Source organism: Notamacropus eugenii, chromosome 1, assembly GCF_028372415.1.
Source record: "Notamacropus eugenii isolate mMacEug1 chromosome 1, mMacEug1.pri_v2, whole genome shotgun sequence".
Taxonomy (NCBI): Eukaryota; Metazoa; Chordata; class Mammalia; order Diprotodontia; family Macropodidae; genus Notamacropus; species Notamacropus eugenii.
The window spans coordinates 182,173,927-182,199,521 of NC_092872.1; the positions used below are offsets into that span (position 1 = coordinate 182,173,927).

General features: G+C 42.1%; 1 protein-coding gene across 16 annotated transcripts in view; it reads right to left on the reverse strand.

Moving 5' to 3' along the window:
* Positions 1-24,778, reverse strand: part of STN1 (STN1 subunit of CST complex) — a 56,020-nt gene extending 31,242 nt beyond the window's left edge. For 5 of the 16 annotated variants that reach the window (XM_072621493.1, XM_072621483.1, XM_072621496.1 and 2 more), the window contains exons 1-4: positions 23,885-24,006; positions 22,934-23,139; positions 19,815-19,910; positions 9,733-9,801 (exon numbers count right to left, since the gene is read on the reverse strand). In XM_072621493.1, coding sequence (XP_072477594.1) covers positions 9,733-9,801; positions 19,815-19,910; positions 22,934-23,066 — 298 coding nt within the window. In that variant the 5' untranslated portion in view covers positions 23,067-23,139; positions 23,885-24,006. Of the gene's footprint in view, positions 1-9,732; positions 9,802-19,814; positions 19,911-22,933; positions 23,140-23,606; positions 23,845-23,884; positions 24,014-24,303 lie in introns of those variants that run through there. The other 11 variants (XM_072621494.1, XM_072621484.1, XM_072621470.1 and 8 more) reach the window with 7 other exon arrangements.
* Between the last annotated feature and the right edge of the window lie 817 nt (positions 24,779-25,595).

Here is a 25,595-nt window from a genome sequence, read left to right on the forward strand (position 1 = left end):
CCTCACCAGGTCCCTTCTATCTCTAAATCTACGGTCCTATGATCCTGAAGGCATTTAAGGATAAAACTGGAAAATGGAATTAATTAGTAATATTCAAATTATTAATATTCAAATATACTCTTTTCTTCATTAGTTACAATGGAGGGAATACATTAGGACACTTAACATCACAGTCCCTGATGTGTTGTACGAAGAGGAGCATGTGGCACCACTGAGGACAAAGATGGGAAGTCAGACTACATCATCTATGATGAGGAAGTTGACACAATTTGGGGAATTGTTGAGACCAATTGTCAAGATATTTGATACAAGGGAAGTTACCATGTACCTAGGAAAAAGTACAGGTCTAACTTCAAAAATGGAAAGTAACCAAGAAAATATCAACAGCCATTCATCCATTCAATCTGTAAAAACCTGCCTTATCTTCTTCCCATCCCAAACTGAGAATAAAAAAAAATCCCTGTTACAAACGTATACTCAAGTGTAACAAATTCCCAACTGGCCATGTCTTAAAGGAAAAATATATATGTATGTATGTATGTATGTACGTATGTGTGTATACACATTCTGTAATCTAAGTCTCTCTACTTTCTATCAGGAGGTGGGCAGCATGTTTCATTATCAGTTCTCTGAAATCCACTGGTCATTACAGTGACTAGAGTCCTTTAAAGCTATTCATTTCTACAATATTGTTGCCAGTGTAAAAATTGTTCTCTTGGTTCTGCACATTTCACTCTGCACCAGTTTATACAAATCTTCCCAGGTTTCTCTGAAACTGAAATCTTTTCTTACTGCACACTAGCGTTTGGTCATGTCCATATATATACTCAGCCATTCCCTAACTGATGAACATCCCCTCAGATTCCAATTCTTTACCACCTCAAAAAGAGCTATAATTTTTGTACATCCTTAGAGTTTTTTGGGGTTTTTTTTGGCTTAGGGATAACTCCTCCCTTAGTCTACCCTTTCTCTAATTCCCCTTTCTCACTTCTCTTCTTTTTCAGCTTCTCTACTGAGGGAGATGTATTTCTGTATCCAACTGTCTGTGTATTTGTGTATTCTTTCCTTCTCTCGTCAGTTCAGATAAGGTATAGGTGTCAGCCACTCCTCCCACCCTTTCCTCCTTGTTTGTAGAAAGTTCTACTTGCACATCTTATTATGTGAAATAATTTTCCCTAACCTTCCTTTCCCTTCCCCTCCCAGGATATTTCTCCTCTCCTCCCTTTCCATTCTTCTTTCAAGATCATTAAGACATAATAGAATAAGTCCCAGAACTTCTGTCTAACTAGACTCTCTATGATCCCTAATGATGACAGACTTTAAAGGAGGAATACTACGTGCTTGCTTTTCCATCTCTACAAAATCTTTATTAGAATAATCAACATATTCATGAAGGGTGCCCTAGATGAGTGAATATGAAGGGAAAAGGCAGAATTTCATAAGAGACATTCTGTACCAAACCACATTTTACAATCACCCAACTGACTGAAAAGCAGAGAATAAAAGACTCCACTGTGCTTATTGTTTGTTGACTATAAAAAAGCATTTTCTTTGGCAGATCAAGATGCTTCCTTAAGACTCTCCTTCAACAAAGTTCTACTATAAATGTGCCAAGACTGTAAAGATTTCTTGAAAAAAATGTAACGACAGCCATAACTGAGAATCCTCTGATTATTAATATCAATTGAGGCATGGAACTTGCCCATCTGCTTAGCAAAAGTGTTTGTCACATCTTTCTTAGAAGACATGCAGCACATAACTGCTGTATGTAATGAAGTTCTCCAAATACTCTTCCTTACATATGTGTGTGTTCATCCTTCGTTGCTGAAGAAGACCATACCATCAGAAGTAATGACATGACTTGTACTTGTCTTTGTTTTGAGTAAGGGAGGGCTGTGCAGGTCACCAGCCTCACTTCTTCTCCAGAGCTATCTGAATCCAGTGATCAGATATTCATCAGAATGACTGGAGATGACCCAGGATGAGGCAACTGGGGTTAAGTGACTTGCCCAAGGTCACACAGCTAGTGAGTGTCAAGTATCTGAGGTGAGATTTGAACTCAGGTCCTCCTGACTCCTGCACTGGTGCTCTATGCACTGCACCACCCAGCTGCCCTCCTTACAAATGACTTTGGGCTGATTGCATCAAGCCGTGGAACACTGTGGAGGCACCTAAATGAGAGCCATAATCATTCAAAAGGGTTCAGCCTAACTACGACACAGGAAAAGCCTGTGAATGAAATGAATAAAGAATGCTGACTTTCCAGGAATTCTAATGCAGTTGGATGGACAGCCCATCAGTCCACATACACTGAACACTGCAGATGGACAAAGAATTCATCCTGTATTTGAATAGGAGTAAGAGCACAGGACTGGACTGCCAATGAGGAAGTGAACTCAAGTCTTCCTCCTGAAATGAAGGCTCATCTTCTTGACATCAATATTCTTCCAATGATACTACATCTCCAAATAGTTAAAGTGGGATGGTTACACAAAGGACACTGGAGAGGTACACGGAGACAATGAATTGGCTGCAACACGTACCATCAAATAATTTTTCAGTGAAGTGATGTCAATAGTCAATAAATATTCATTAAGCACCTACTATGGTACAGGTACTGTGCTAAGTGTTGGAGATAAAATGTGAAAAAAGAAAAGTCCTTGTCTTCCAAGGGCTTACATTCCAATAGGGGAAGACAATGCATTAAATGTTGAAAAACTAGAGGGAAAGGTACCTGACATGGGGTCACAGTGAAAAAAGTTAGAGAAGTCTCGGATCAGCACAGCCAAGTGAGAAATGAAAAGATGTCTAAGCTGAGCTCCCTCCTTAAATGGAAATTTTAAAGTTCAAGACTTCACCCTACAAAGCAGAGGATAGTGATGAGATGAAGTACCAAGGCTGTTCAACGATGAGGTTTTCTCAATAATGAGCTTCCTGGGGCATACTGGAAAAGTTAGAAATCCCAGAGTAGTGCATCGAGGTGAGAAATAAAAAATGATCAAAATAGTATCATCAGAGAGCTAACTGTAGGGCTAGAAAAGGAAGGGACAGTCAACTTGTTACCGAGTAAGAATGAGGATTAATTGATGACAATCTGTATACTCCATTGGGATCCAAACAGTATCAAGAAATCTAACATGCTCACTTGATCCACCCATACCTGCTGGTTACTGTTCTATGTATCTCCTACCTTTCCTGACTACACAGCTAGCGAAGGTTATCTATAATCCATGGAAGTTCTCACTCTCTTCTTAATCTTTGCAGCCAGTCTTCTGACTTTATCCTATCACTCATAGGGACTTCTCCTTGCTCTTCATGGTCACTTCCTGGTCCTCCAGCTACCATTATCACTCAGCAATCTCTTTTCCTTTGGGGGTCATTCAATTCATTTTTATCACCCAATTAATCAAGCTTCGGATGGCAGCCATCTAACCGGCTTTGGGTTACCATTCTTAAACAAGCTCAGTGTCTGGCTCACAGTCTTTATCTCCTTCCCAAGTACTGTCCTCATAGTAGGGGACTTCAAACACATACTGATACTCTCTCAGAAATGTCTCTTTATTTCTCAACTTATTTCCCATGACTTTACCTTACCTCGGCTATACACAGCCACAGTCATGTCCTTGATCTTGCTATCACTAACAAATATTCTACATCCATGTTCATGAACTCCAAAATTTCTTTATCTGATCATAATCTGTTGTCACTCTACCTCTCTCCCTTGCATTCACTAACACTGCTGTTCATCCTTGTTAGGACCTTCAGTCCCCCAACCACTCTGTTCTTCACAGGCTATTGCCCTTGCATTTTCCTCCCCTCCCCATCTGGACTCTTTGGTGAACCTGTCCAATTCCAAAGTTCCCTTTCCTCTCAAGTCTCTTACACCCCCTTATCCTGCTGTTTCCCTGGTCCTGCCAAGCTTCAGTTTTAGATTACTCCCACCATCTATTGCTTTCATTCAAGTGTTTCTGAACACTTCTGAACTGAAAATCATGGGACTAAGCTGACTGAATCCATGGCAAATTTGGGTTACATAATCTCAAATGGACTGTCACTGTATTGAGGCAAACCTTTACACCTCCGTAACTGTTTCACTATCCTACTCACCACAGCAGCTCTTCTCAAAGCTTTACATTCCTCTTTAAATCTTTCAATACTCTCCTTCCCCACACTCTCTTAGAAGAGAACCTTGCTTCATATTTCAGTGAAAAAACTGAGACCATTTGCAGAGAGCTCCTCCTTCTCATCTCACATCACTAACATGCTTTCTGCTATCATCTCTCCTCCTTCACCCAGATCTCATATGAAGACATGGCTCTTTTTCTGTCAAGGCAAATCCCTCTACATGCATGAGAGATCCCATTCCAACCTGTCTCCCCCAGTAGATTAGCAAATTCTCTACTATCTACAAAACTGACCATGTCTCCTCCATTCTCAAAAAACCCTCATTCATACCTGCTAGCTATTGTTCTGTCTCCTCCCTTTCATGGCTAAACTCTTTGGGCACATATATCTACAATCAATAGCTCAATTCTCTTTCCTCTCACTCTCTTAACGCTCTACAATCTGTCATCTGACCTCATCATTCAACTAAAACTGCTCTCTCCAGAGTTACCAATGATCTCTTAATTGCCAAACATCAATCTTTCCTTTTTCTTTAAAAATTTTTTGGGGGGCGGAGCCAAGATGGCGAAGTAGAAAGACACACATACATACAGCTCCGAACCCACAAATCACAGAACGGCTAGAGGGGACCAAGCCAGGGCGAATTCTGCACCCAGAGACCACGGAGTATTGGAGCAAGGGAGATTTCTGCTCCGGAGAGACCTGCAAACCTCTCGCGGGGGGTCTTCGCGTCGTGGACTGGGCGCAGGGACGGGGAGCAGAGTGCAGCCCTGCCGCGGCCGCGACACTGAGGGGAGGAGATCCGAGAGGGCTACGGGGACGGGATCTCCAGCGGCCACACGGGTCCCCCCACCCACAGAGGGACCTGCAAACCTCTCGCAAAAGGTCCGTCGCACTGCAGACGCAGTGCCCAGCCCGGACCTGCGGCCGTGGCTCCAAGAGGCACAGATCTGAGAGGGCTCCGGAGGCAGGATCTCCAGCAGCGGCACGGGCCCCCCACCAACAGGTGACTGACGGGGGTAGGTGAGAGAGTCTCATTGGCGGGTCAAGAGGGGAGTGGGGTGCCCCCATGGCTCGGGCCCCCCCAGGAGATAGAAGCTGAGAGGCGGCTGCAGACAGGGGCTCCCCAAATGGGTGGGAGCCTGGATCCATTGTGGAAGGTCTGTGCATAAACCCCCAGAGGGAACTATGCCTGAGAGGCGGCCCTGCCCCAACCTGACCACCTGAACTTAATTCTCACACTGAATAGCAGCCCTGCCCCCGCCAAAAGCCCTAAGGCGGGAAGCAGCATTTGAATCTCAGTCCCCAAACGCTGGCTGGGAGGACCAGGAGGCGAGGAGGGTGTGAGGAGAACATTCAGAGGTCAGGCCACTGGTTGGAGAAAATGCCAAGAAAAGGGAAAAGAAATAAAACTATTGAAGGGTACTTTATCGGAGAAAAGACACTTCCTCCCTTCCTTTCTGATGGGGAGGAACAATGCTTGCCATCAGGCAAAGACACAGAAATCGAGGATTCTGTGTCCCAGCCCACCCAATGGGCTCGGGCCATGGAAGAGCTCAAGAGGAATTTTGAAAATCAAGTTAGAGAGATGGAGGAAAGACTGGGAAGGGAAATGAGAGGGATGAGGGAGAAGCATGAAAAGCAGATCAGCTCCCTGTTAAAGGAGAACCAAAAAAATCTTGAAGAAATTGGCACCTTGAGAACTAGCCTAACTCAGCTGGCAAGGGAGGTGCAAGGGGCCAGTGAGGAGAAGAATGCTTTCAAAAGCAGAATTAACCAAATGGAAAAGGAGATTCAAAAGCTCAGTGAAGAAAATAGATCTTTCAAAACTGGAATGGTATGGATGGACGCTAAGGACTTTTCGAGAAAGACAGATATCACAGAACATAGTGAGAAGATTCAAAAAATGGAAGATAATGTGAAATATCTTATTGGAAAAACAATTGACCTGGAAAATAGAATCAGGAGAGACAATGTAAAAATTCTGGGACTACCTGAAAACCATGATCAAAAGAAGAGCCTAGACATCATCTTTCATGAAATTATCAAGGAAAACTGCCCTGAGATTCTAGAACCAGAAGGCAAAATAAATATTCAAGGAATCCGCAGAACACCGCATGAAAGAGATCCAAAAAGAGAAACTCCTAGGAGCATTGTGGCCAAATTCCAGAATTCCCAGGTGAAAGAGAAAATATTGCAAGCAGCTAGAAAGAAACAATTCAAGTATTGTGGAAATACAATCAGGATAGCACAAGATCTGGCACCCTCTACATTGAGGGATAGAAGGGAATGGAATAGGATATTCCAGAAGTCAAAGGAACTAGGACTGAAGCCAAGAATCACCTACCCAGCAAAACTGAGTATAATACTTCAGGAGAAAAAATGGTCTTTCAATGAAATAGAAGACTTTCAAATTTTCCTGATGAAAAGACCAGAGCTGGAAAGAAAATTTGACTTTCTAACACAAGAATGAAGAGAACCATGAAAAGGTGAACAGCAAAGAGAAATCATAAGGAACTTACTAAAGTTGAACTGTTTACATTCCTACATGGAAAGACAATATTTATAACTCTTGAAACATTTCAGTATCTGGGCACTGGGTGGGAGTACACACACACACACATGCACACACGTACACATACATAGAGACAGAGTGCACAGAGTGAATTGAAGAGGATGGGATCATATATTAAAAAAAAAAATGAAATCAAGCAGTGAGAGAGAAATATTGGGAGGAGAAAGGGAGAAGTTATATGGGGCAAATTATCTCTCATAAAAGAGGCAAGCAAAAGACTTATTAGTGGTGGGATAAAGAGGGGAGGCAAGAGAAAAACATGAGGTCTACTCTCATCACATTCCACTAAAGGAAAGAATATAATGCACACTCATTTTGATAGGAAAACCTATCTCATAATACAGGAGAGTGGGGGACAGGGGCACAAGCAGGGTCGGGGGGAGGATGGAGGGGAGGGCATGGGGAGGAGAATGCAATACGAGGTCGACACTCATGGGGAGGGAAAAGGACCATAAGAAAATAGAAGTAAAGGGGGACAGGATAGGATGGAGGGAAATATAATTAGTCCTATACAACACAACTAGTATGGAAATCATTTGCAAAACTAAACAGATTTGGCCTATATTGAATTGCCTGTCTTTCAAGGGGAAGGGGTGGAGAGGGAGGGAGCCAAAGAAGTTGGAAATCAAAGTGTTAGGACCAAATGTAATGTTCTTACCACTGGGTAACAAGAAATACAGGTTAAGGGGTCAAGAAAGCTATCTGGTCCTACATGACAAAAGAGAAGACAGAGACAAGGGCAGGGAGGGAGGATAGAGGAGAGAGCAGATAGGTCACAGGGGCAATTAGAAAGCTCGGGTTTGGGGGGGGGAGGGGATAAAAGGGGAGAAAATTTGTAACCCAAAATTGTGTGAAAATAAATGTAAAAAAATTAATTAAAAAAAATAAAAATTTTTTGTTTGTTTGAGACAGCTCTCTGGGATTGGATGAAATATAGACAATGCAAAAATAAAATATAAAAAATCTATTTTTAAAAATGTTATTTTCCAAGTTTTTGTACAGATAAACCCAATGCAACCAAGATTAGGAGGAAAGCAGAAAACTGGGAAAGAATTTTTGCAACTAGTGTCTGTGATAAAGGCCTCATCTCTAAAATATATAGAGAACTGACTCAAATGTACAATAATACAAGTCATTCCCCAACTGATAAATAGTGAAAAAGGATATGGACAGCCAGTTTTCAGCAGAAGAAATCAAAACTGTCTACAGCCATATGAAAAAATGCTCTAAATCACTATTGATTAGAGAGATGCAAATCAAAACAACTCTGAGATACCACATCACACCTATAAGATTGGCTAACATGACCAAATCGGATGATGATAAATGTTGGAAAAGATGTGGGAGAGTTGGAACACTAATTCATTGTTGGTGGAGCTGTGAGTTGATCTAGCCATTCTGGAGAGCAATTTGGAACTATGCCCAAAGGGCTACAAAAATGTGCATACCCTTTGACCCAGCAATATCACTTCTAGGACTGTATCCTTAAGAGATCACAAAAATGGGAAAGGGTCTCACATGTACAAAAATATTTGTAGCAGCACTCTTTGTGGTGGCCAAAAACTGGAAATCAAGGGGATGCCCATTAATTGGGGAATGCCTGAACAAGTTGTGGTATATGAATGTAATGGAATACTATTGTGCTATAAGAAATGATGAACAGGAAGACTTCAGGGAGGTCTGGAAAGACTTAATTGATCTGATGCTGAGTGAAAGGAGCAAAGCCAGGAGAATTTTGTGCACAGCAACAACCACAGTGTGTGAGGAATTTTTCTGGTAGACTTAGAAGTTCAGTGCAATGCAAGGACTTAAAAAGTTCCCAAAGGTCTTTTAAGGCAAAATGCCTTCCACATCCAGAGAAAGAACCATGGAATTTAATCATAGATTGTAGCAGATTATTTTATTTTATATTATGTTTTGGTTGGTTATATGATTTCTCCCATTCATTTTAATTCTTCTAAGAAACATGACTAAGGTGACAATGTTTGTATGTGTAGAACCTATATAAAATTGTATGCCAACTTGAGGAGGGAGGGAGAAAAATTCAAGTTATATGGAAGTGATTGTAGAACACTGGAAACAAATGAAATAATAACAAAAATTTTAAAAAATAACCAAAAAAAGATAAAAAAAAGTTATTTTCTAAACAATATTTTTAGATGTTCCCCAAAAGCTAATATTCTACCTGGGCAGTTAGGTGGTGCAATGGATAGAGCACCAATGCAGGAGTCAGAAGGACCTGAGTTCAAATCTCACCTCAGACACTTGACACTCACTAGCTGTGTGACCTTGGGCAAGTCACTTAACCCCAGTTACCTCATCCTGGGTTATCTCCAGTCATTCTGATGAATATCTGGTCACTGGATTCAGTTGGCTCTGGAGAAGAAGTGAGGCTGGTGACCTGCACAGCCCTCCCTTACTCAAAACAAAGTCAAGTGTAAGTCATGTCATTATTTCTCTGATGGCATGGTCTTCTTCAGCAACAAAGGACAAACACACACACAAATATTCTACCTAGTCACAGATCACAGAATATCTGGTATATTATATGGAACACATAATAGATCAGAGATGTTGGTGTCATGCCAACTCATGACTTTGTAGAGTCTGAATATTGCTACTGCGTAGATGAGTGATATTTCAAAACTTCTGGCCAAGCAACATGATTTCATGCTGAATTGGAATAGCTGTTCTGTCCCACTCAATAACTGTCATGAATAACAAAGATCCGGAACTGCTGGACTTTCACAGCATTCTGCTGGCATTCCCATTAGTGTTGATGGAAAGGAGCCCCAAATGGATGAAAATTAGACTCATGAGAATGTCAGTGAACAAATCTGATTGGTTACACTACACTCCGTTATCAGTTTCCAGAGCATCAGTAGAAGCTTTAAGTGTGTCACTGACAGCCTATAAAACCCAATAGACTCATCTGAAAATACACACTTAAATACTGTTTTGATTTGTTTATATAAATAAAATGTATTGGTTAAATCAAAAGTGACAAATACAGCAAATTAAAGTTATCTTACCTGAAGATGACTTAGTATCTTGTGAGTTTTTCCAGCAGATGCAGTTTATAACACCTGTACTGTCATCCACTACAAGAGAAACATAAATACAGAATGTCAGAGGTGGTGGCTTTTCTTACATGGCAAGCATGTTATCATAACACCTTTGTCAGTGAGAGTGAAAAAGTACACATTATTTATATTACTTTTTTCCCAAGAGACAAATATCTTAATCTAGTGTAAAACACATATTCAAACTCTTATATCTACAGATATCTCTCACGAGATCCCTAATAAAAACCACTTGTTTGCACATGTTAAAGTTTGTACACATTGTAAACATTCTTCTTTGAACTCTGCTAATATTTTGCATTCTAGAAAATCAGCTGCACAAATTGTACATTTCCTACACCTCACTAAACTTAGACATTCAATATTTTTGCCTCCCCAAAATAGCATCTTTAGAAAGTAACTGTCCATTTTAGTCTCAAGTGCTCATAGATAGATGAATTAGCTAAAACAAAATATAATGGGATAATTATTTATACCCTACAATGAAAAGACATCAGCCCAGAATCTAGGGTTTCGTGCTATCTTCTTATTATTATCATGGAAAGGGGCCTTGAGAAATCAACTAAAGCCCTTATGCCTCCATAGCTCTTTCTGAGATACTTTCCATTTACTTCTAGTTAATACAGAGAATTCGAGAATAAAAGTACTTTGAGCTCTTCAGGTGAAAGACTAAAGAACAAAGTTTTGTTTTCATAAGTAAATACATACATAATAAACACATTATTCTGCATTGTTACACATAAATGCATACACAAACATGCACATGGACCCACATACTCCCATTATACAAATTATAATAGTACTGGTCATGGAAATATTGTTTAGTTATAGGACCCTGTGGGTTCCACAAGAAGAGAAAAGGTGGCATGAGGGGAGTGGGCAAGGCCTTTTTGGAAAAGACAGAGGTCATCTGGGGTTCCTGACATATCAGAAGGGAACAGCTAAAGGAAAGCATACCTTTAGATACTAGCCCAGGTCTACGCCAGGGCAGAAATATTTCTGCCCTGAAGTTCTCTTAATCCTTGTAATTCCTGTCCAGTGAAGGAGGTTTAAGCATCCTCCCTGCCACTCCCCTAAGCTACACAGTCTGTCACGTATTGTTCTGGGAAGGGTCAAAAGAAGATGGAAGGTAACTCTTGGTCTACTGGTCTGGCTGCCTTACTTTTTTCTTTTTTATTACTTCCTTAAGAATAATCAAGTAACAAATATTTCAATATACAAAGAACAAAAAGAAGACTGTTTATGAAGCCATGAATATCTGGTACATGAATCTTGCTTTTTTAATTGATTTCAAAATCTTTTCAACTTTAAATTTAAGAATCATCAAAGAACAAAATATTTCAATACACAAAGAATAACAAAAGGGAGGATCCACCTATGATCTTACCAGTGTGGGGGAATTCAGTGTGGAAGGAAAGAAGGAAGAACACAAACTTATTTTGTGCCAGGCACTGTGCTTAAATACTTTACAAACATTATCTCATTTAATTCTCGCAATAACACTAGAAGGTAGGTATTATTATTATAATATCCATTTTATAGTTGAGGAAACTGAAGCAAACAGAGGTTAAGTGGCTTGCCCAGGCTACCACAGCTAGTAAGTATCTGAAGGTAGTGTGGAATGCAGGCTGAGAGCTACCTAGCTGACTTTTTTCCTCAGGCAAAAAAAAAAAAAAAAAGGCCTGATTTTAAAGGGCTAATGAGAAAGACAACATCCAAACAACTATACATATACAAGATAGACTGCAGATAATCAACAGAAGAAAGGGGCCACTAGCATCATGGAGGATGAGGAAAGGCTTCTTGTAGGTGTGATTTCAGCTAGGACTTGAAGGGACACAGGGAGGCCAAGAGACAGAAATGAGCATGGAAAGGATTCTAGGCATGATGGATAGCAGGGAAAATGCAAAGTCAGGAGACGGGAGTATCTTAATTAAGGAACAGTAAGAAGGCTAATGCAACTGGAATGCAGAGCACATGGGGGAAGGGAAGCATAAGGTATAAGATGGCTCAAATGGGAGGAGGTGGGCAGGTTATGAAGAGGTTTCAATGCCAGAAAGAAGATTCTATACTGAATCTCGGATGTGACAGGGAGCCTCTGAAGTTCACTGAATAGGAGGAGATTGTGGTCAGATTTGGGCTTTAGGAAGGTCAATTTGTCAGCTGAGTGGAGGATGGACTAGATTGCAAAGAGACCTAAGGCAGGGAGTCCACCCAGAGGCCACTGCAACAGTCTAGAGGAGGTGGTGGCAGTGTCAGAGGAAAGAAGGGAGCATAGAGAGACAGAATCAAAAGGTCAAATCAACATGACTTTTGCAACTGACTGGATATTGGGAGGGAAAGAGTAAAGACTAGAGGAAAAGGTCATCCTCTTTGTGAGCCTGCATAACTGGGAGGATGATAGTACCCTCAAAAATAATGGGAAAGTTGGAAAATGGGCAGGATTTCAGAGGGCAACTTTTGGGAGTTAGGAGTTCAGTTTTGGACCTCCTGAGAAATCAGCTTGGTGGTGTAGTGGATAGAGTGCTGGAGCTGGAGACAGGAAGACCTGGGTTCAAAGCTGATCTCAGATATTTACTAGCTGTGTGATCCTGGGCAAGTCACTTAATTTCTGCCAGCCTCAGTTGTAGAGGCTGTAAAATTAAGATAATAATGGCACCTACTTTTCAGGTTTGTTTTAAGAATAAAATGAGATAATGTGTAAAAAGCACTCTGCAAACTTCAAAGTACCATACAAATGCGAACTATTATTACTGTTATTACTACGGACATCTAGTCCCAGATGTCTAATAGGTAGTTAGGGACATGATAATACAGGTTAGGAGAAAGGTCAGGGCTAGGTAAGGAGATCTGGGAATGATCAGTATTATTTGTCATTCAGTCATTTTCAGTTGTGTCTGACTCTGTGACCCCATATGGAGTTTTTTTGGCAGAGATACCGGAGTGCTCTGCCATTTTCTTCTCCACATAATTTTACAGATAAGGAAACTGAGGCAAATACAGTTAAGGGATTTCACCAGTGTCTGAGATCAGATTTGAACTCAGGAAGGTGATTCTTCTTGGCTCCATGCCTGGTACTCTATCCACTGTGTTGACCTATCTGTCCTATCATCAATACAGAAGATATTGAATTTATGGTTGCTGGTGAGATTACCAAGCAAAATAGTATAAAGGGAAGAGAAAAGAGGGCCTAGGACAGAGCCTTGGGGACATCCATCACTGGCATAACTTGGATGAAGATCTTGCAAAGGAGCTGGAGGAGGAGTGTTCAGACAGGAAAAAGAACTAGGAGAGAGTAGTCTCACAAAAGCCTAGAGAGAAAAAAATTTCAGGGAAAAGAGGGTAACTAACAAAGGCTGCAGAGAGGTCAAGAAGGATGAGGACCAAGAGATGGTCATTAGGTTTAGCAATTTAGAGATCTCTGGTGTCTTTGGAATGAGCAGTTTTAATTGAATGATGAGGCCAGAAGCCAGAGTGCAGAATTAAGAAGAAGGTGAGAGAAAAGGAAGTGGAGACAAACGGATTATATACGTTTTAATAACACTCTTTGTTTTATGTTTTCTTTTGCATCTCCATCACTATCCACTAACTGCTTCACTCTCCCCTAATAGATGCCCACTTGAAACAAATAAATACGTACAAGAAAAGCAAATCAACTCAATGACCACTGAAAATGCACAGATCGTTCTGTGCGGCCTCATTGTTTTTAGAACTCTCTTACATGGCAACTGTAGGTGTTGGCTACAACACACTAGGCAGGTTATTTTGTTTCAGGAAAAACAGAAGAGTGTGTTCAAATTAATTTTTAAAAAAACCCTAAGCCCTCTCTTTTCTTTCCCTTTTATTCATGATTTTTGCATGAACTCATCTGCGGAAGGACACTTGAGTTGTTCTGCTCCTGTGACAAAGGAAACAACAGATTGGCATGGGGGTCTGCTTGGCAGGAGTTAATCTAGATAAAGCCAATCCAGACTGGGTAGGACAAATGTTTTAAAACGTTTCTCTACAAGGTGGCTAGAAAGTACAAAGATAATAACTAATAAACTAAGTTGAAGAAGCTGGGCCAGAACTGGAATATGAAAACAGGAGCACCTCTTTGTTGGTTAATAGATTACTTTGGCCCAAACAATGATCTAAAATTGATGCCATCCATACAGACGTTGTTATTAAGCATCTAGACAAGATCTACCTTGCGATTTTATCAGTTTAGGGGACTTCTGGTGGGGAAACTCCTTCATCAAAGCAGAGAAGCAACGCATTTGTAACTTTAGCCCTAGAGAGCTCCCTGGAGCACTGGGAGATGAATGGTCCTTGATAGTCACACAGCTAGCGTACTTTAAAGGCAGGACTTAAATTCCGGTCTTCCTAATTACAAGGTCAGTCCTCTAGCCATCATGCCACACCTCCAGCCACTTCATATCCCGTTCCTGCATCTTTGCAAACCCTATCCCTTTGCCTAGAATGGTCTCCTTCTTCATCTCCTCCTCTTAATTTCTCTGGCTTCCAAACCCCTTCTTTCTGCAAGAAATCTTACTTGGGGGAGGAGCCAAGATGGCGGAGTAGAAAGACACACATATGCTAGCTCCGAACCCATAGCCCATAAAATATCTGTAAAGAAGAACTCCCAACAAATTCTGGAGCAGCAGAAATCACAGAACAACGGAGTGGACGAGATTTCTGTTCCAGAGAGCCCTGAAAACCTGACGCGAAAGGTCTGTCACACGCTGGACCCGGAGGGGAACTCAGCCCTGCCTTGGCCGCGCGGCACCAAGAGAAGCAGATCCAAGCAGGCTTCAGGGACAGAATCTCCAGCAGGCCCTCCACCCACAGGTGACAAGGGTCGGTGAGAGAGTCTTTTTGGGTGGCTGACAGGGGAGTGGGGTGTCCCCATGGCTTGGGCCCCCTCGGGAGGCAGCAGTGCACATTGGCTCCCCAAGCACGCAGGAGCCCGGATCCATTGTTGAAAGTCTCTGCATAAACACCCTGAGGGAACTGAGTCCTGTGTGGCGGCCCTGCCCCCACCTGAGCACCTGAACTTATTCTCACACTGAATAGCACCCTTGCCCCTGCCCAAAGCCCTGAGGCTAGGAAGCAGCATTTGAATCTCAGACCCCAAGCTCTGGCTGGGTGGATCTGGAGGCGAGGTGGAGGTAGAAAAAAAACTCAGAAGTCAAGTCATTGGCTGGGAAAATGCCCAGAAAAGGGAAAAAAATAAGACTATAGAAGGTTACTTTCTTGGTGAACAGATATTTCCTCCCTTCCTTTCAGATGAGGAAGAACAATGCTTACCATCAGGGAAAGATACAGAAGTCAAGGCTTCTGTATCCCACACATCCAAAATAAATATACCATGGGCTCAGGCCATGGAAGAGCTCAAAAAGGATTTTGAAAATCAAGTTAGGGAGGTGGAGGAAAAACTGGGAAGAGAAATGAGAGAGATGAAAGAAAAGCATGAAAAGCAGGTGAACATCTTGCTAAAGGAGACCCAAAAAAATGCTGAAGAAAATAACACCTTGAAAAACAGGCTAACTCAATTGGCAAAAGAGGTTCAAAAAGCCAATGAAGAGAAGAATGCTTTCAAAAGCAGAATTAGCTAAATGGAAAAGGAGATTCAAAAGCTCACTGAAGAAAATAGTTCTTTCAAAATTAGAATGGAACAGATGGAGGCTAATGACTTTATGAGAAACCAAGAAATCACAAAACAAAACCAAAAGAATGAAAAAATGGAAGATAATGTGAACTATCTCATTGGAAAAACAACTGACCTGGAAAATAGATCCAGGAGAGACAATTTAAAAATTATGGGACTACCTGAAAGCCATGATCAAAAAAAGAGCCTAGACATCATCTTTCATGAAATTATCAAGGAAAACTGCCCTGAGATTCTAGAACCAGAGGGCAAAATAAGTATTCAAGGAATCCACTCATCACCTCCTGAAAGAGATCCAAAAAGAGAAACTCCTAGGAACATTGTGGCCAAATTCCAGAGTTCCCTGCTCAAGGAGAAAATATTGCAAGCAGCTAGAAAGAAACAATTCAAGTATTGTGGAAATACAATCAGGATAACACAAGATCTAGCAGCTTCTACATTAAGGGATCGAAGGGCGTGGAATATCATATTCTAGAAGTCAAAGGAACTAGGACTAAAACCAAGAATCACCTACCCAGCAAAACTGAGTATAATACTTCAGGGAAAAAAATGGTCTTTCAATGAAATTGGGGACTTTCAAGCATTCTTGATGAAAAGACCAGAGCTGAAAAGAAAATCTGACTTTCAAACACAAGAATGAAGAGAAGCATGAAAAGGTAAACAGTAAAGAGAAGTCATAAGGGACTTCCTAAAGTTGAACTGTTTACATTCCTACATGGAAAGACAATATTTGTAACTCTTGAAACTTTTCAGTATCTAGGTACTAGGTGGGATTACACACACACACACATGCACATGCACACGCACACACACATAGAGACAGAGTGCACAGAGTGAATTGAATAGAATGGGATCATATCTTAAAAAAATGAAATTAAGGGGTGAGAGAGAAATATATTGGGAGGAGAAAGGGAGAAATGGAATGGGGCAAATTATCTCTCATAAAAGAGGCAAGCAAAAGACTTTATAGTGGAGAGGAAAAGAAGGGAGGTGAGAGAAAAACATGAAGTTTACTCTCATCACATTCCACTAAAGGAAGGAATAAAATGCACACTCATTTTGGCATGAAAACCTATCTTACAATACAGGAAAGTGGGGGAAAAGGGGATAAGCAGGGTGGGGGGGATGATGGAAAGGAGGGCAATAGGAGGAGGGAGCAGTTTGAAGTCAACACTCTTGGGGAGGGACAGGATCAAAAGAGAGAAGAGAAGCAGTAGGGGGCAGGATAGGATGGAGGGAAACATAGTTAGTCTTACACAACTATTGTGGAAGTCATTTGCAAAACTACACAGATAAGGCCTATATTGAATTGCTTGCCTTCCAAAGGAATGGGTGGGGAGGGAGGGATGAAGAGAAGTTGGAACTCAAAGTATTAGGAACAACTGTCAAGTTCTGTTCTTGCCACTAGGAAGTAAGAAATACAGGTAAAGGGGTATAGAAAGTTACCTGGCCCTACAGGACAAAAGAGAAGATGAGGATAAGGGAAGGGAGGGATGACAGAAGAGAGGGCAGATTGGTGATAGGGGCAATTAGAATGCTCGGTGATTTGGGGTGGGGGGAGGGGACAAATGGGGAGAAAATTTGGAACCCAAAATTTTGTGAAAATGAATGTTAAAAGTTAAAAAAATTAATTTAAAAAAAATTAAAAAAAAAAAAAGAAAGAAATCTTACTTGGTCTCCCCAACTGCTAATATCTCCCCCTTGCACAGTCTAACAACTACTCGTGAATAGGTAAATCGGTACATGTATGTATATATGTATATATGTGTATATGTATCATGCATGTGTATATTATTTACAAGTTGTCTCTCCCATTAGAAGGTGAGCCTGAAGGGAAGAACTGGGTTTTTCTGCTTTTTTTGTATGTTCAGAGTTGAGCAAAGTACCAAGCACATAGCAAGGGCTTAGTCAATGTTTGTCAACTAATTTTTGTACCCAGAAAATACAGACTCTTATTATACAATCTGAAGCTCTCTCAAGCTTTCAACTAGGGAGAAGTTAAATTCTTGCAACAAGAGGACATCTGCCTCCCAGGTTTCTTGGCTCCAGCAGAAGATACTGTTTTAAGCTGTTTTGGCTATGGTATTCCAGTCCACTAATGACTGTGACAGAAGCCACAGCCTAATTCCCTCTAGACCCTTTCCAAAGCCCTCTAAATGGGTTAGAGGGGGACAGATCACCACAGTACACCACAGTACTGCTCTCTAGCTGATGCAATACCAGTTCCTTTCCAGAGCAGCCCTGGTCACCCTTTTGTTTTTAGCTGTGAGACAAGTCAAACAGTATGAACAGGAAACAGCCCAAGTATAGCTCCCAGTGAGTCAGGCTGACCAAAACTGAGGAAAGAACAGGGAGGGGCTGCCTGGCAGGTATTCATCCTAAAAACTGAAATAAGGTCTCTGGAGAGCAGAGACAGAAAGAGCTTTGACTCGGTCAGTGGGAGAGATTAGGCTTAGAAGCTATTTTCATTCTGAATTATTCTACTATTTCCAACACAGCCCTCAAAGGTTTCTTTCTCTTGGGGAACTCGCTCTCTGGGAAAGTTTATTCAAGCATAGTCAAATACCTCAAATCTTTCTTAGATCTTGATTTATTTTATGAGAGACATAATGTCTTTGTTTAGGTCGGTGTAATGATTCTTTTAAAAATCACTGCTGGCCTTCCAGCAGGCTGAATCTACAGAGACAGTATGGATTTGAAGTTTAAAGTCCCAGGTTCAAACTCTGGCTCTGTCCATGACTCACTGTATGACCTTAAACAAGTCCCTTAACTTCTCTGAGTCTCAAGTTTCATAGCTGAAAAATAGATATACCTCTACCACTGACCTTACAGGGCAGTTATAAAAACAAGAGAGAGAATGTCTGCAGCTTTAGCTCTTAGGAGCAGCAGCAAAGTCAGGATCAACTAGCAAGGCTAAGGACAGAACTGCTACCTTAGGGCCTTCAATCCACTGGTCTTAAAAAGATAGCTACCTTTCTTATGGACTGACAAAAGAGGGAGAAAATCAGATTAGAGAGAAAAATCACTTCAACGTGATCACAACTGCCAGAAAATGCCCACTACAGAGACACTGACATCCTCTTCTGTTGCTTCTAGGAGCTCCTAGAGGGGAAGGAATTGGCTCATACTTCCCTTATTTCCTATGGAATATATAACTCAGGGCTGGGCACAAAGGAGGGCCTTAATAAAAGTTTATCTAAATGAGCAAGCTGGTAAAAATGGGAGGGTCTAGCACCCTTTGATCCTATGGGAATAAAAGCATATAACACTAAAAAGAAAACTCTGAACAAGAAAAGCCTCAATAGGGAATACCTGACAAGACCATCTATTCTAGAGTACAAATAAAGACAATGAAAAAACACAAAGGAGCTTGGGAAAAATTCTCATTGCTCAAACCCTGTAAGTATATACAATCCTATAGCTAGTAAGTCTAATACATGGCAATGATACATGTGGTAATATTTTATATCTTTTTATAATTACTGCCAGTGAAAGATACTAAAAACTCTTAGGACCTGGCTCCTTCCATTTGTTCTCAAATAAAGCAAAATATGAACAGGATCACACACACACACACACACACACACACACACCACAAACAGTTAAAAGGTAAAAATGAAGTCACTTCTCCAACTTTCAGGGACCATTAAATAGAAAATCAAGTTTCTCACAGAAAACTCCCTGGCCTCTTCAATATATCAGCTGTAGTAGGCTCCTCTAGCCCTGTAAAATTGCCAAGTGATAACCATGTTTTGGTGTGATGCCTCATTTATTATCATCACAATAAAACAACTGTACAAACAACTTGCTCATATGGCACACTGTAACTCACAAGATACTCTTATAGTCACCTGTCTTACCCAGATAAGTTTCATTTATCTCTTTAAATATGCTGGAACTTTAAAAAAAAATCTGAAACCAGGAATTTTGTACGGAAAAATATTTCTATGATACATTGTCCCACCTACCCTGACTTCTTAGAAACATACTTAATATAAATTAACCTTTTGGGGTTTTCATTATGGTCAATTTTCATAAATGCTATAATACAATATTTTCAGTAGCCATGGAAGTGTTTAGGACTATCTGTCCTAATACCAAATAGTTCTTCTTTTCTACCTTCTTTTCAAATGTCCTTTCGCAGTTGTCACCTCTCATTGCTAATATCCATGTTTATTCTAATTTGATGCCTTACTTTCCCCACAGTTCAAATGCAATGGCTCCCAAGGGGTTTCTCTTATAGGGTATAACACATGGACTTTAAGAGAGCTTACTTTCCATTCCCCAATGCTCTCTGAGACAATGTGCCTTTAAAGTAATGTCTGGTCAAGTGGGGGTACAACTGTAACAAGAAAACTAAAGAAAAGAGAACTGATCTTACCTCCATAGCTGTAAAATGACTCTCTCTCTCTCACTCCAACTACTGTCCCCAAAACATCCACTTGTTTTATTGGGTGCCCATTATAAAAAAATACACCTGCAAAAGAAATCAATATGAAGCAGGGTCCACATTTTCCATCTATCATGTAGGAAACAAATTATAATGTTAATATATTATTAATGGCATTTTCTCCTATGCTATCAAGTAGTTAAATATTCAAGTGCCAGCCTTAAAGAGATCACAGGGTCATAGATTCAGAGTTGTAAGGGAACTCAGAGATCATTTAGTCCTATAACCTCATTTTAGAAAAGAGGACCAGAGGTCCGGAGAAATTAAATGATTTGTTAAATGCTTTGTCCAAGATCACACAATAATGAGTGGCAGAATTGGGATTTGAACCCAGGTCCTGAGTTCAAATACAGTATTCTTCCCACTGCCCTACACTGCTCAGTGGTCTACCTGGAATGCCAGACACCAAGAAAAAATAAAGCAATTCAGACAAGGATTTTTCCACAGGTATGAGAGCTAGAAATTAATTTAAAGTAGTTGGGGTTAGTGCCTAGAAGATAAATATATATGTCACTCTCCTGACTTTGATCAACTCATAGAAATCAAAATGTACAACTTTAATGTGTAAGAGTCCTAAAATATCAATATATACACTGTCCTATTACACAGACGTACGGTGTTTGGGGAAGTATGAAAAAATAGCCTGACAACAAAAAGGAACCAAGGGAAAGAGTTGGGTCAATCTGTATCTGGCAGGGTTTCTTCTGAGCATTAGTCATTGTTTCTCAGAATCCTTCCTCTCTTACAAAAAATAATATGAATTCTGTCATCCAGGCCAGCCTTCTGGGGCCAGAAGTGCTCACTCTAGGGCTCTTGAGCACTTCTCACATTCCCTGGGACTCAAAAGGGATCCTGGAAGAAGAAATTTCCTGGTACAGAGCCTTGATTATCTCTTTAAAGGAAATGTTTCTAGTCAGTAAAATATCAAATACTACCTTTCACAGTAGATCAGAATGCACTGTTGGTCTTAAGCAGTTTTTAGTCTTTTAAACCAATGGAAAAAGTTAAGCCTTAGCAACAGATTTATAATACTCCTGTTTACCCTGCCCCCATTCTTCACATCCCTCAGCCTTGTTCATCTACAACGGATCTTTCCATATGGGTGACATTTGGTATGATTTAGTTTCTTCCTAAGGAGATGAGCTATGAAAAATACAAGACTGTTCTGGAAAACAGATGCCTGTGGGGAAGGCTGGCTGGCTTTCAACAGGAAACAAGCAAAAAATCATACCATTTCCAACAATGATTAGAAAAGGTGTAGCAGAAATTAAAGAGTAAAAGGCTATCTCGGGTGTGTTTGTCCTTCGTTGCTGAAGAAGACCATGCCATCAGAGAAATTATGACATGACTGGCACTTGACTTTGTTTTGAGGGAGGGAGGGCTGTGCAGGTCACCAGCCTCACTTCTCCTCCAGAGCCATCTGAATCCAGTGACCAGATATTCATCAGGATGACTGGAGATGACCTAGGATGAGACAACTGAGGTTAAGTGACTTGCCCAAGGTCACACAGCTAGTGGGTGTCAAGTGTCTGAGGTGAGATCTGAGGAGTCCTGACTCCTGCATTGGTGCTCTATCCACTGCACCACCTAGCTGCCCCCAAAAGGCTATCTAAATGTCACCAGGATGTATAACTAAACAGTAAAGAAGCCTTTATCAGAAGCATTGGCCCATGTGCCACGCACTGTTGAAGACAATATGAAGGTGACACATGATAACAGATAACATCTGTCTAGTGCTTACTTCAGGCCAGGAGCTGTGCTGAGCACGAACAATTATCTCACTGGATCCTCACAACAACCCTGGGAGGTGAGTGAGCTGAGGGAAACCAAGGCTGACCTGCCCAGGGTCCCACAGCTACTACAGGCTGATTCTGCACCACCCTGCCCCAACACAATCTTTACCCTCAGGGAGCTTACAGTCTACTGAATGCCTAAAATTGGTCTAACGTAAGGGTAGGGAAGCTGCAGCAGAACCCTGGTCTAGCTGATAGATAAAGAGTACTGGAGTTAAGAATCAGGAAGGTCTGGATTCAGATTTAGCCTTAGATGTGACCATGGGCAGACAAATCACTTAAACTTCTCTGAGCCTCAGTTTTATCATCTATAAAATGGAGACTGTAATTCTTGTACTACCTATCTGGTGTAATTATCAGGAGGCTTAAATTAGATATATTATGTGAAGTGCTGTGCAGACATTAAATCACTATTACAAATGAATTATTTATAATATTACTATTATCTCACTAAAATGACAAAACTCTACCACCTAGGTTACCCCTGCCTAGGAAACCTTATGAGCTTTAAGTAAGCTTTCCCACTCAGGCCCCACATTTTAAAATAGAGCAGAAAAAATAGGTTAGGAAATTTTTTTTGTGAAACTCTGATATGGCAGAAATTTTCCCATGGAAGGGAAGTAGTTATTACATTAGTATATACTGATCAATCCTGTCCCTAAATACCTATTTATGCTTTTAGGCAGACATGAGGTAGTATGGGGATAAGCATAGACTCAGAAGTATAACAGCTGAGGCCCAGGACTAGTTCTGCTAATGGCTAATTATGCAGGTTGGGACAACCTACTTTCAACCCTTCTGGGCCCATTACCTCATCTACAAAACCTAGACAATCCCTAATCACAAGTTCACTGTGCGGTAGAAATGTGAGGTATTATCCCATCTTTGATAACTGATATGGAACCACAGGTGAAGGGGTAGGAGCAAACATTGAGACAGAAAAGGACAAGTACAAAGGAAGCCAAATGGACATTTAGGCAACTAAAAATCTGATCAGAGTAAGGCACAAAGTTCCTTCCTTACAAAAACAAACCCCTTATGTTATTTTTTAAAAGGCTCCTAAATAAACAAGTTTAATTTGATCCTGAGTAAAAAGTGCTACAGTCACCTTTACAGGCACCAAGGAAATCATTGCAACATTGTTGCCAAGAACCCAAATAAGGGCTCTGCAAACCTCATGTTGACAATAAGGCTTCTGATGGACCCTGCAGCGAGGTAAAAGGCTAGTTGGGCCAACTGTACTCCCCAACTACATACCTGGAGCTTGCTGGGATTCTTTGATGCTCAGTATATCCTTTACATACAACTTTGCAAATGCTAAAAACACAGGATCCAAGCCCCATAAAAGGGAAGGGGTCTCCTCTTCACATTCTTTGGGCTCCGGCTGCATTTGGAAACTGTATCATCTATTCCAATGAACCCTGAATGGTCCAGGATCACTGCAAATAATGTAACCTGGATACCTAAAACAAAAATAAGAATCTATGGTATTTAATTTGAGCTGGGAATTCAGTTAACTTAAAGGATCATAGATTCAACAGATCTCAGAGGTGAAGTCCAGTTCTCAGTCTACAGATGAGAAGACCGGGGGCCAGGGTTCTAATCTAAGTGATTTCTTAGGCTCACAGATCTGCAGCTGGAAGGCTCCTCCGGGGCCTGACAGCTGGGTCAGGCTCTGAGTGCAAATCCCCAGAACCGACCCTCTTTTGCGTTGTCACTGCTGAACCTGGTGCAACTTAGAATATTATCAATAAGATCATTTCTACGTGATTTATCCCAATATTATTTAAAAGCTCGGCTGTAGCCCACCGAGCCTTGCTCTTCTAAATCTTATCCACTGTAGATCTTTGGGGGGGGCACCCTCAAAGTACAACGCTGCTTCGTCCACCTCCAACCGCCTGCTGCCCTTCTAGGAACTTCCCCTGCCCACCGTGCCGCAATGAACCATTCCGAAGGCGCCTGGCACCTACTCTGGAGCGCTTAGAGCGGGCCGCGCCCTAGGCACGGAAACCAGCTTGGCTTGGGGGCCTGGGTACCAGGAGGTGACGGGCAAGAGCACGTGACCTCAAGCCCTCTCCCCTCCACCCCCCCACCCCCTCCCCGCCAGCAGCTAGGTGGGGCTCTGTCTCCCGCGAGCTCCTTTACTCCCCCTTCCCCTCAAAGAAAAAGAAGTCCCCGCCCTCTTTTCCCGCCTCCCCGCGCACGCACACTCTCGTTACCCGACGCGTCACTCGAAGGCGGGGAGTCCGGTGGGCCCGGCTCCTTCCCGGCCTGTTCCGCCCGGCCAGCCCCGGCCAGCCCGGGCCCGTCTCTTCCGTCCTCCCCTCCCCCTTCCACAATCATTGGCTGCTCTGGGTAGGCCCTGCCCCCGCCCCGCCAGACCCCGCCCCCAGGCCCAAAGCCCGGCCCAGCTGCGTGTCTCCTAGCCCGCAGCCTCCTCCGGCAGCCTCCTCCGGCGGCCTCCCGGAATGCTGCTGCTTGTGCGCGCCCGGGTCCCGCCCAGGCCCCTCTCTCCGCCCTCCTCCTGTCCCTGACTAGGCCCGGAGTCGTCTAGAAGCTCCGGCCCCAGGGCCTCGCGGTCACTCCCACGCTGCCTCGGAAAATAACTCCATTAAAGACTAACGAACCGGATGCGGCCTGTGCAGGCCGCGGCCTCGGGGCCCCTCGCTCCTCGGCCTCGGCCCCTCTTAGTCCTCGCGTGGCGCTTGTGCCGCCAGGATGCCCCTTCCTCCCCTCAGCCCCCTCCTCTGCTAGAAGAGGAGCTCCTCTCTGCAGAAGGGCAGTGTTGTTTGTAGCGTGTAACCGTCCGGTCCTTAATCCCGGGGGGCCCCAGGCCGAGTGGCCGGAGGGCCCTTCGGGCAGCAGTTTGCGAGGTGCTGACCTGTAGTGCCACGGGGTCACTGTTGGAAAATGTGTGCCAGGAGAACGACGGCCCCCGTTATTCCCCACCGCCGCGCGCGGGTTCCCGCAGTGCCTGCCTCCAGCCGCTGCCCGAGCGCTTTAGATCTAAGGCTCTTTCTTAGAACCCTCCAGAACACGGAGGCTTCTAAGGGACGTGAGCCCGAGGGAAGAGGTTCAGGACAGGCTGACCACGTGTATCCAAACCTGGGTGGGGCAGAAACAGAAATCCCTAGCTGTGCGAACTTAGAGGCTTTGGGTAATTAATGAATTATTGCACTAGAGATAAGACGTTATCTAGGGAGCTTCCTGGCCCCTCCCCACAACTTTAACCATCACTCCTAGTTTGCATAAAGGAAGCAATTTTTCACCTGACTTAAGCAAAAAAAAAAAAAATTATCAAGGGTTAAGGACCAGTGGAAAAAGTACTAGGATGAATTGGTCTGAGGGTAAAGAATATTATATTGAGAAAGGTGCTCAGATCGTGACCTTATTTTCATGGGGCTTGAAGTAAATATAGGATGTTTGAGGTCTGGTAAGATTTCATTCTGATTTCAGCATACTACCCGAGGGAAGTAACTGTAAGCTGAAGCACAAAGTTAAGGCACAAAAAAGAATTTCCTATTATCTCCCTAACGACAAGGATCTTACCTTAGCTAAACTTTTAGTTTTCTCTACCTCCTTAAAGTTCAATAAACTGGATAAATGTTATTGAATTGAATTTGACATCAAGGACTTTTTTATATTAGAATGGTTGATAAAGAAAATTTATAGACTCCTCCTCTTTGGAAAATTTTTCCAAAAAGATAAGTTTTGGAATGGATTTCCTTTTCCTTCCTCTGACCTGGTGTGACTCTGTGTAGCATTCCTTTGTACTCATGCCTATTCTAATTTGTGTTACCCAAATGACTATGTGTTGCCTAATTCCTACAGTATAAACTTCCAAAAATTCAGGAAATATGGTTTATTGATTTTTGTATCAGGCCTCTAGTCCAGACCTTTAACAACATTTTTATTGCAT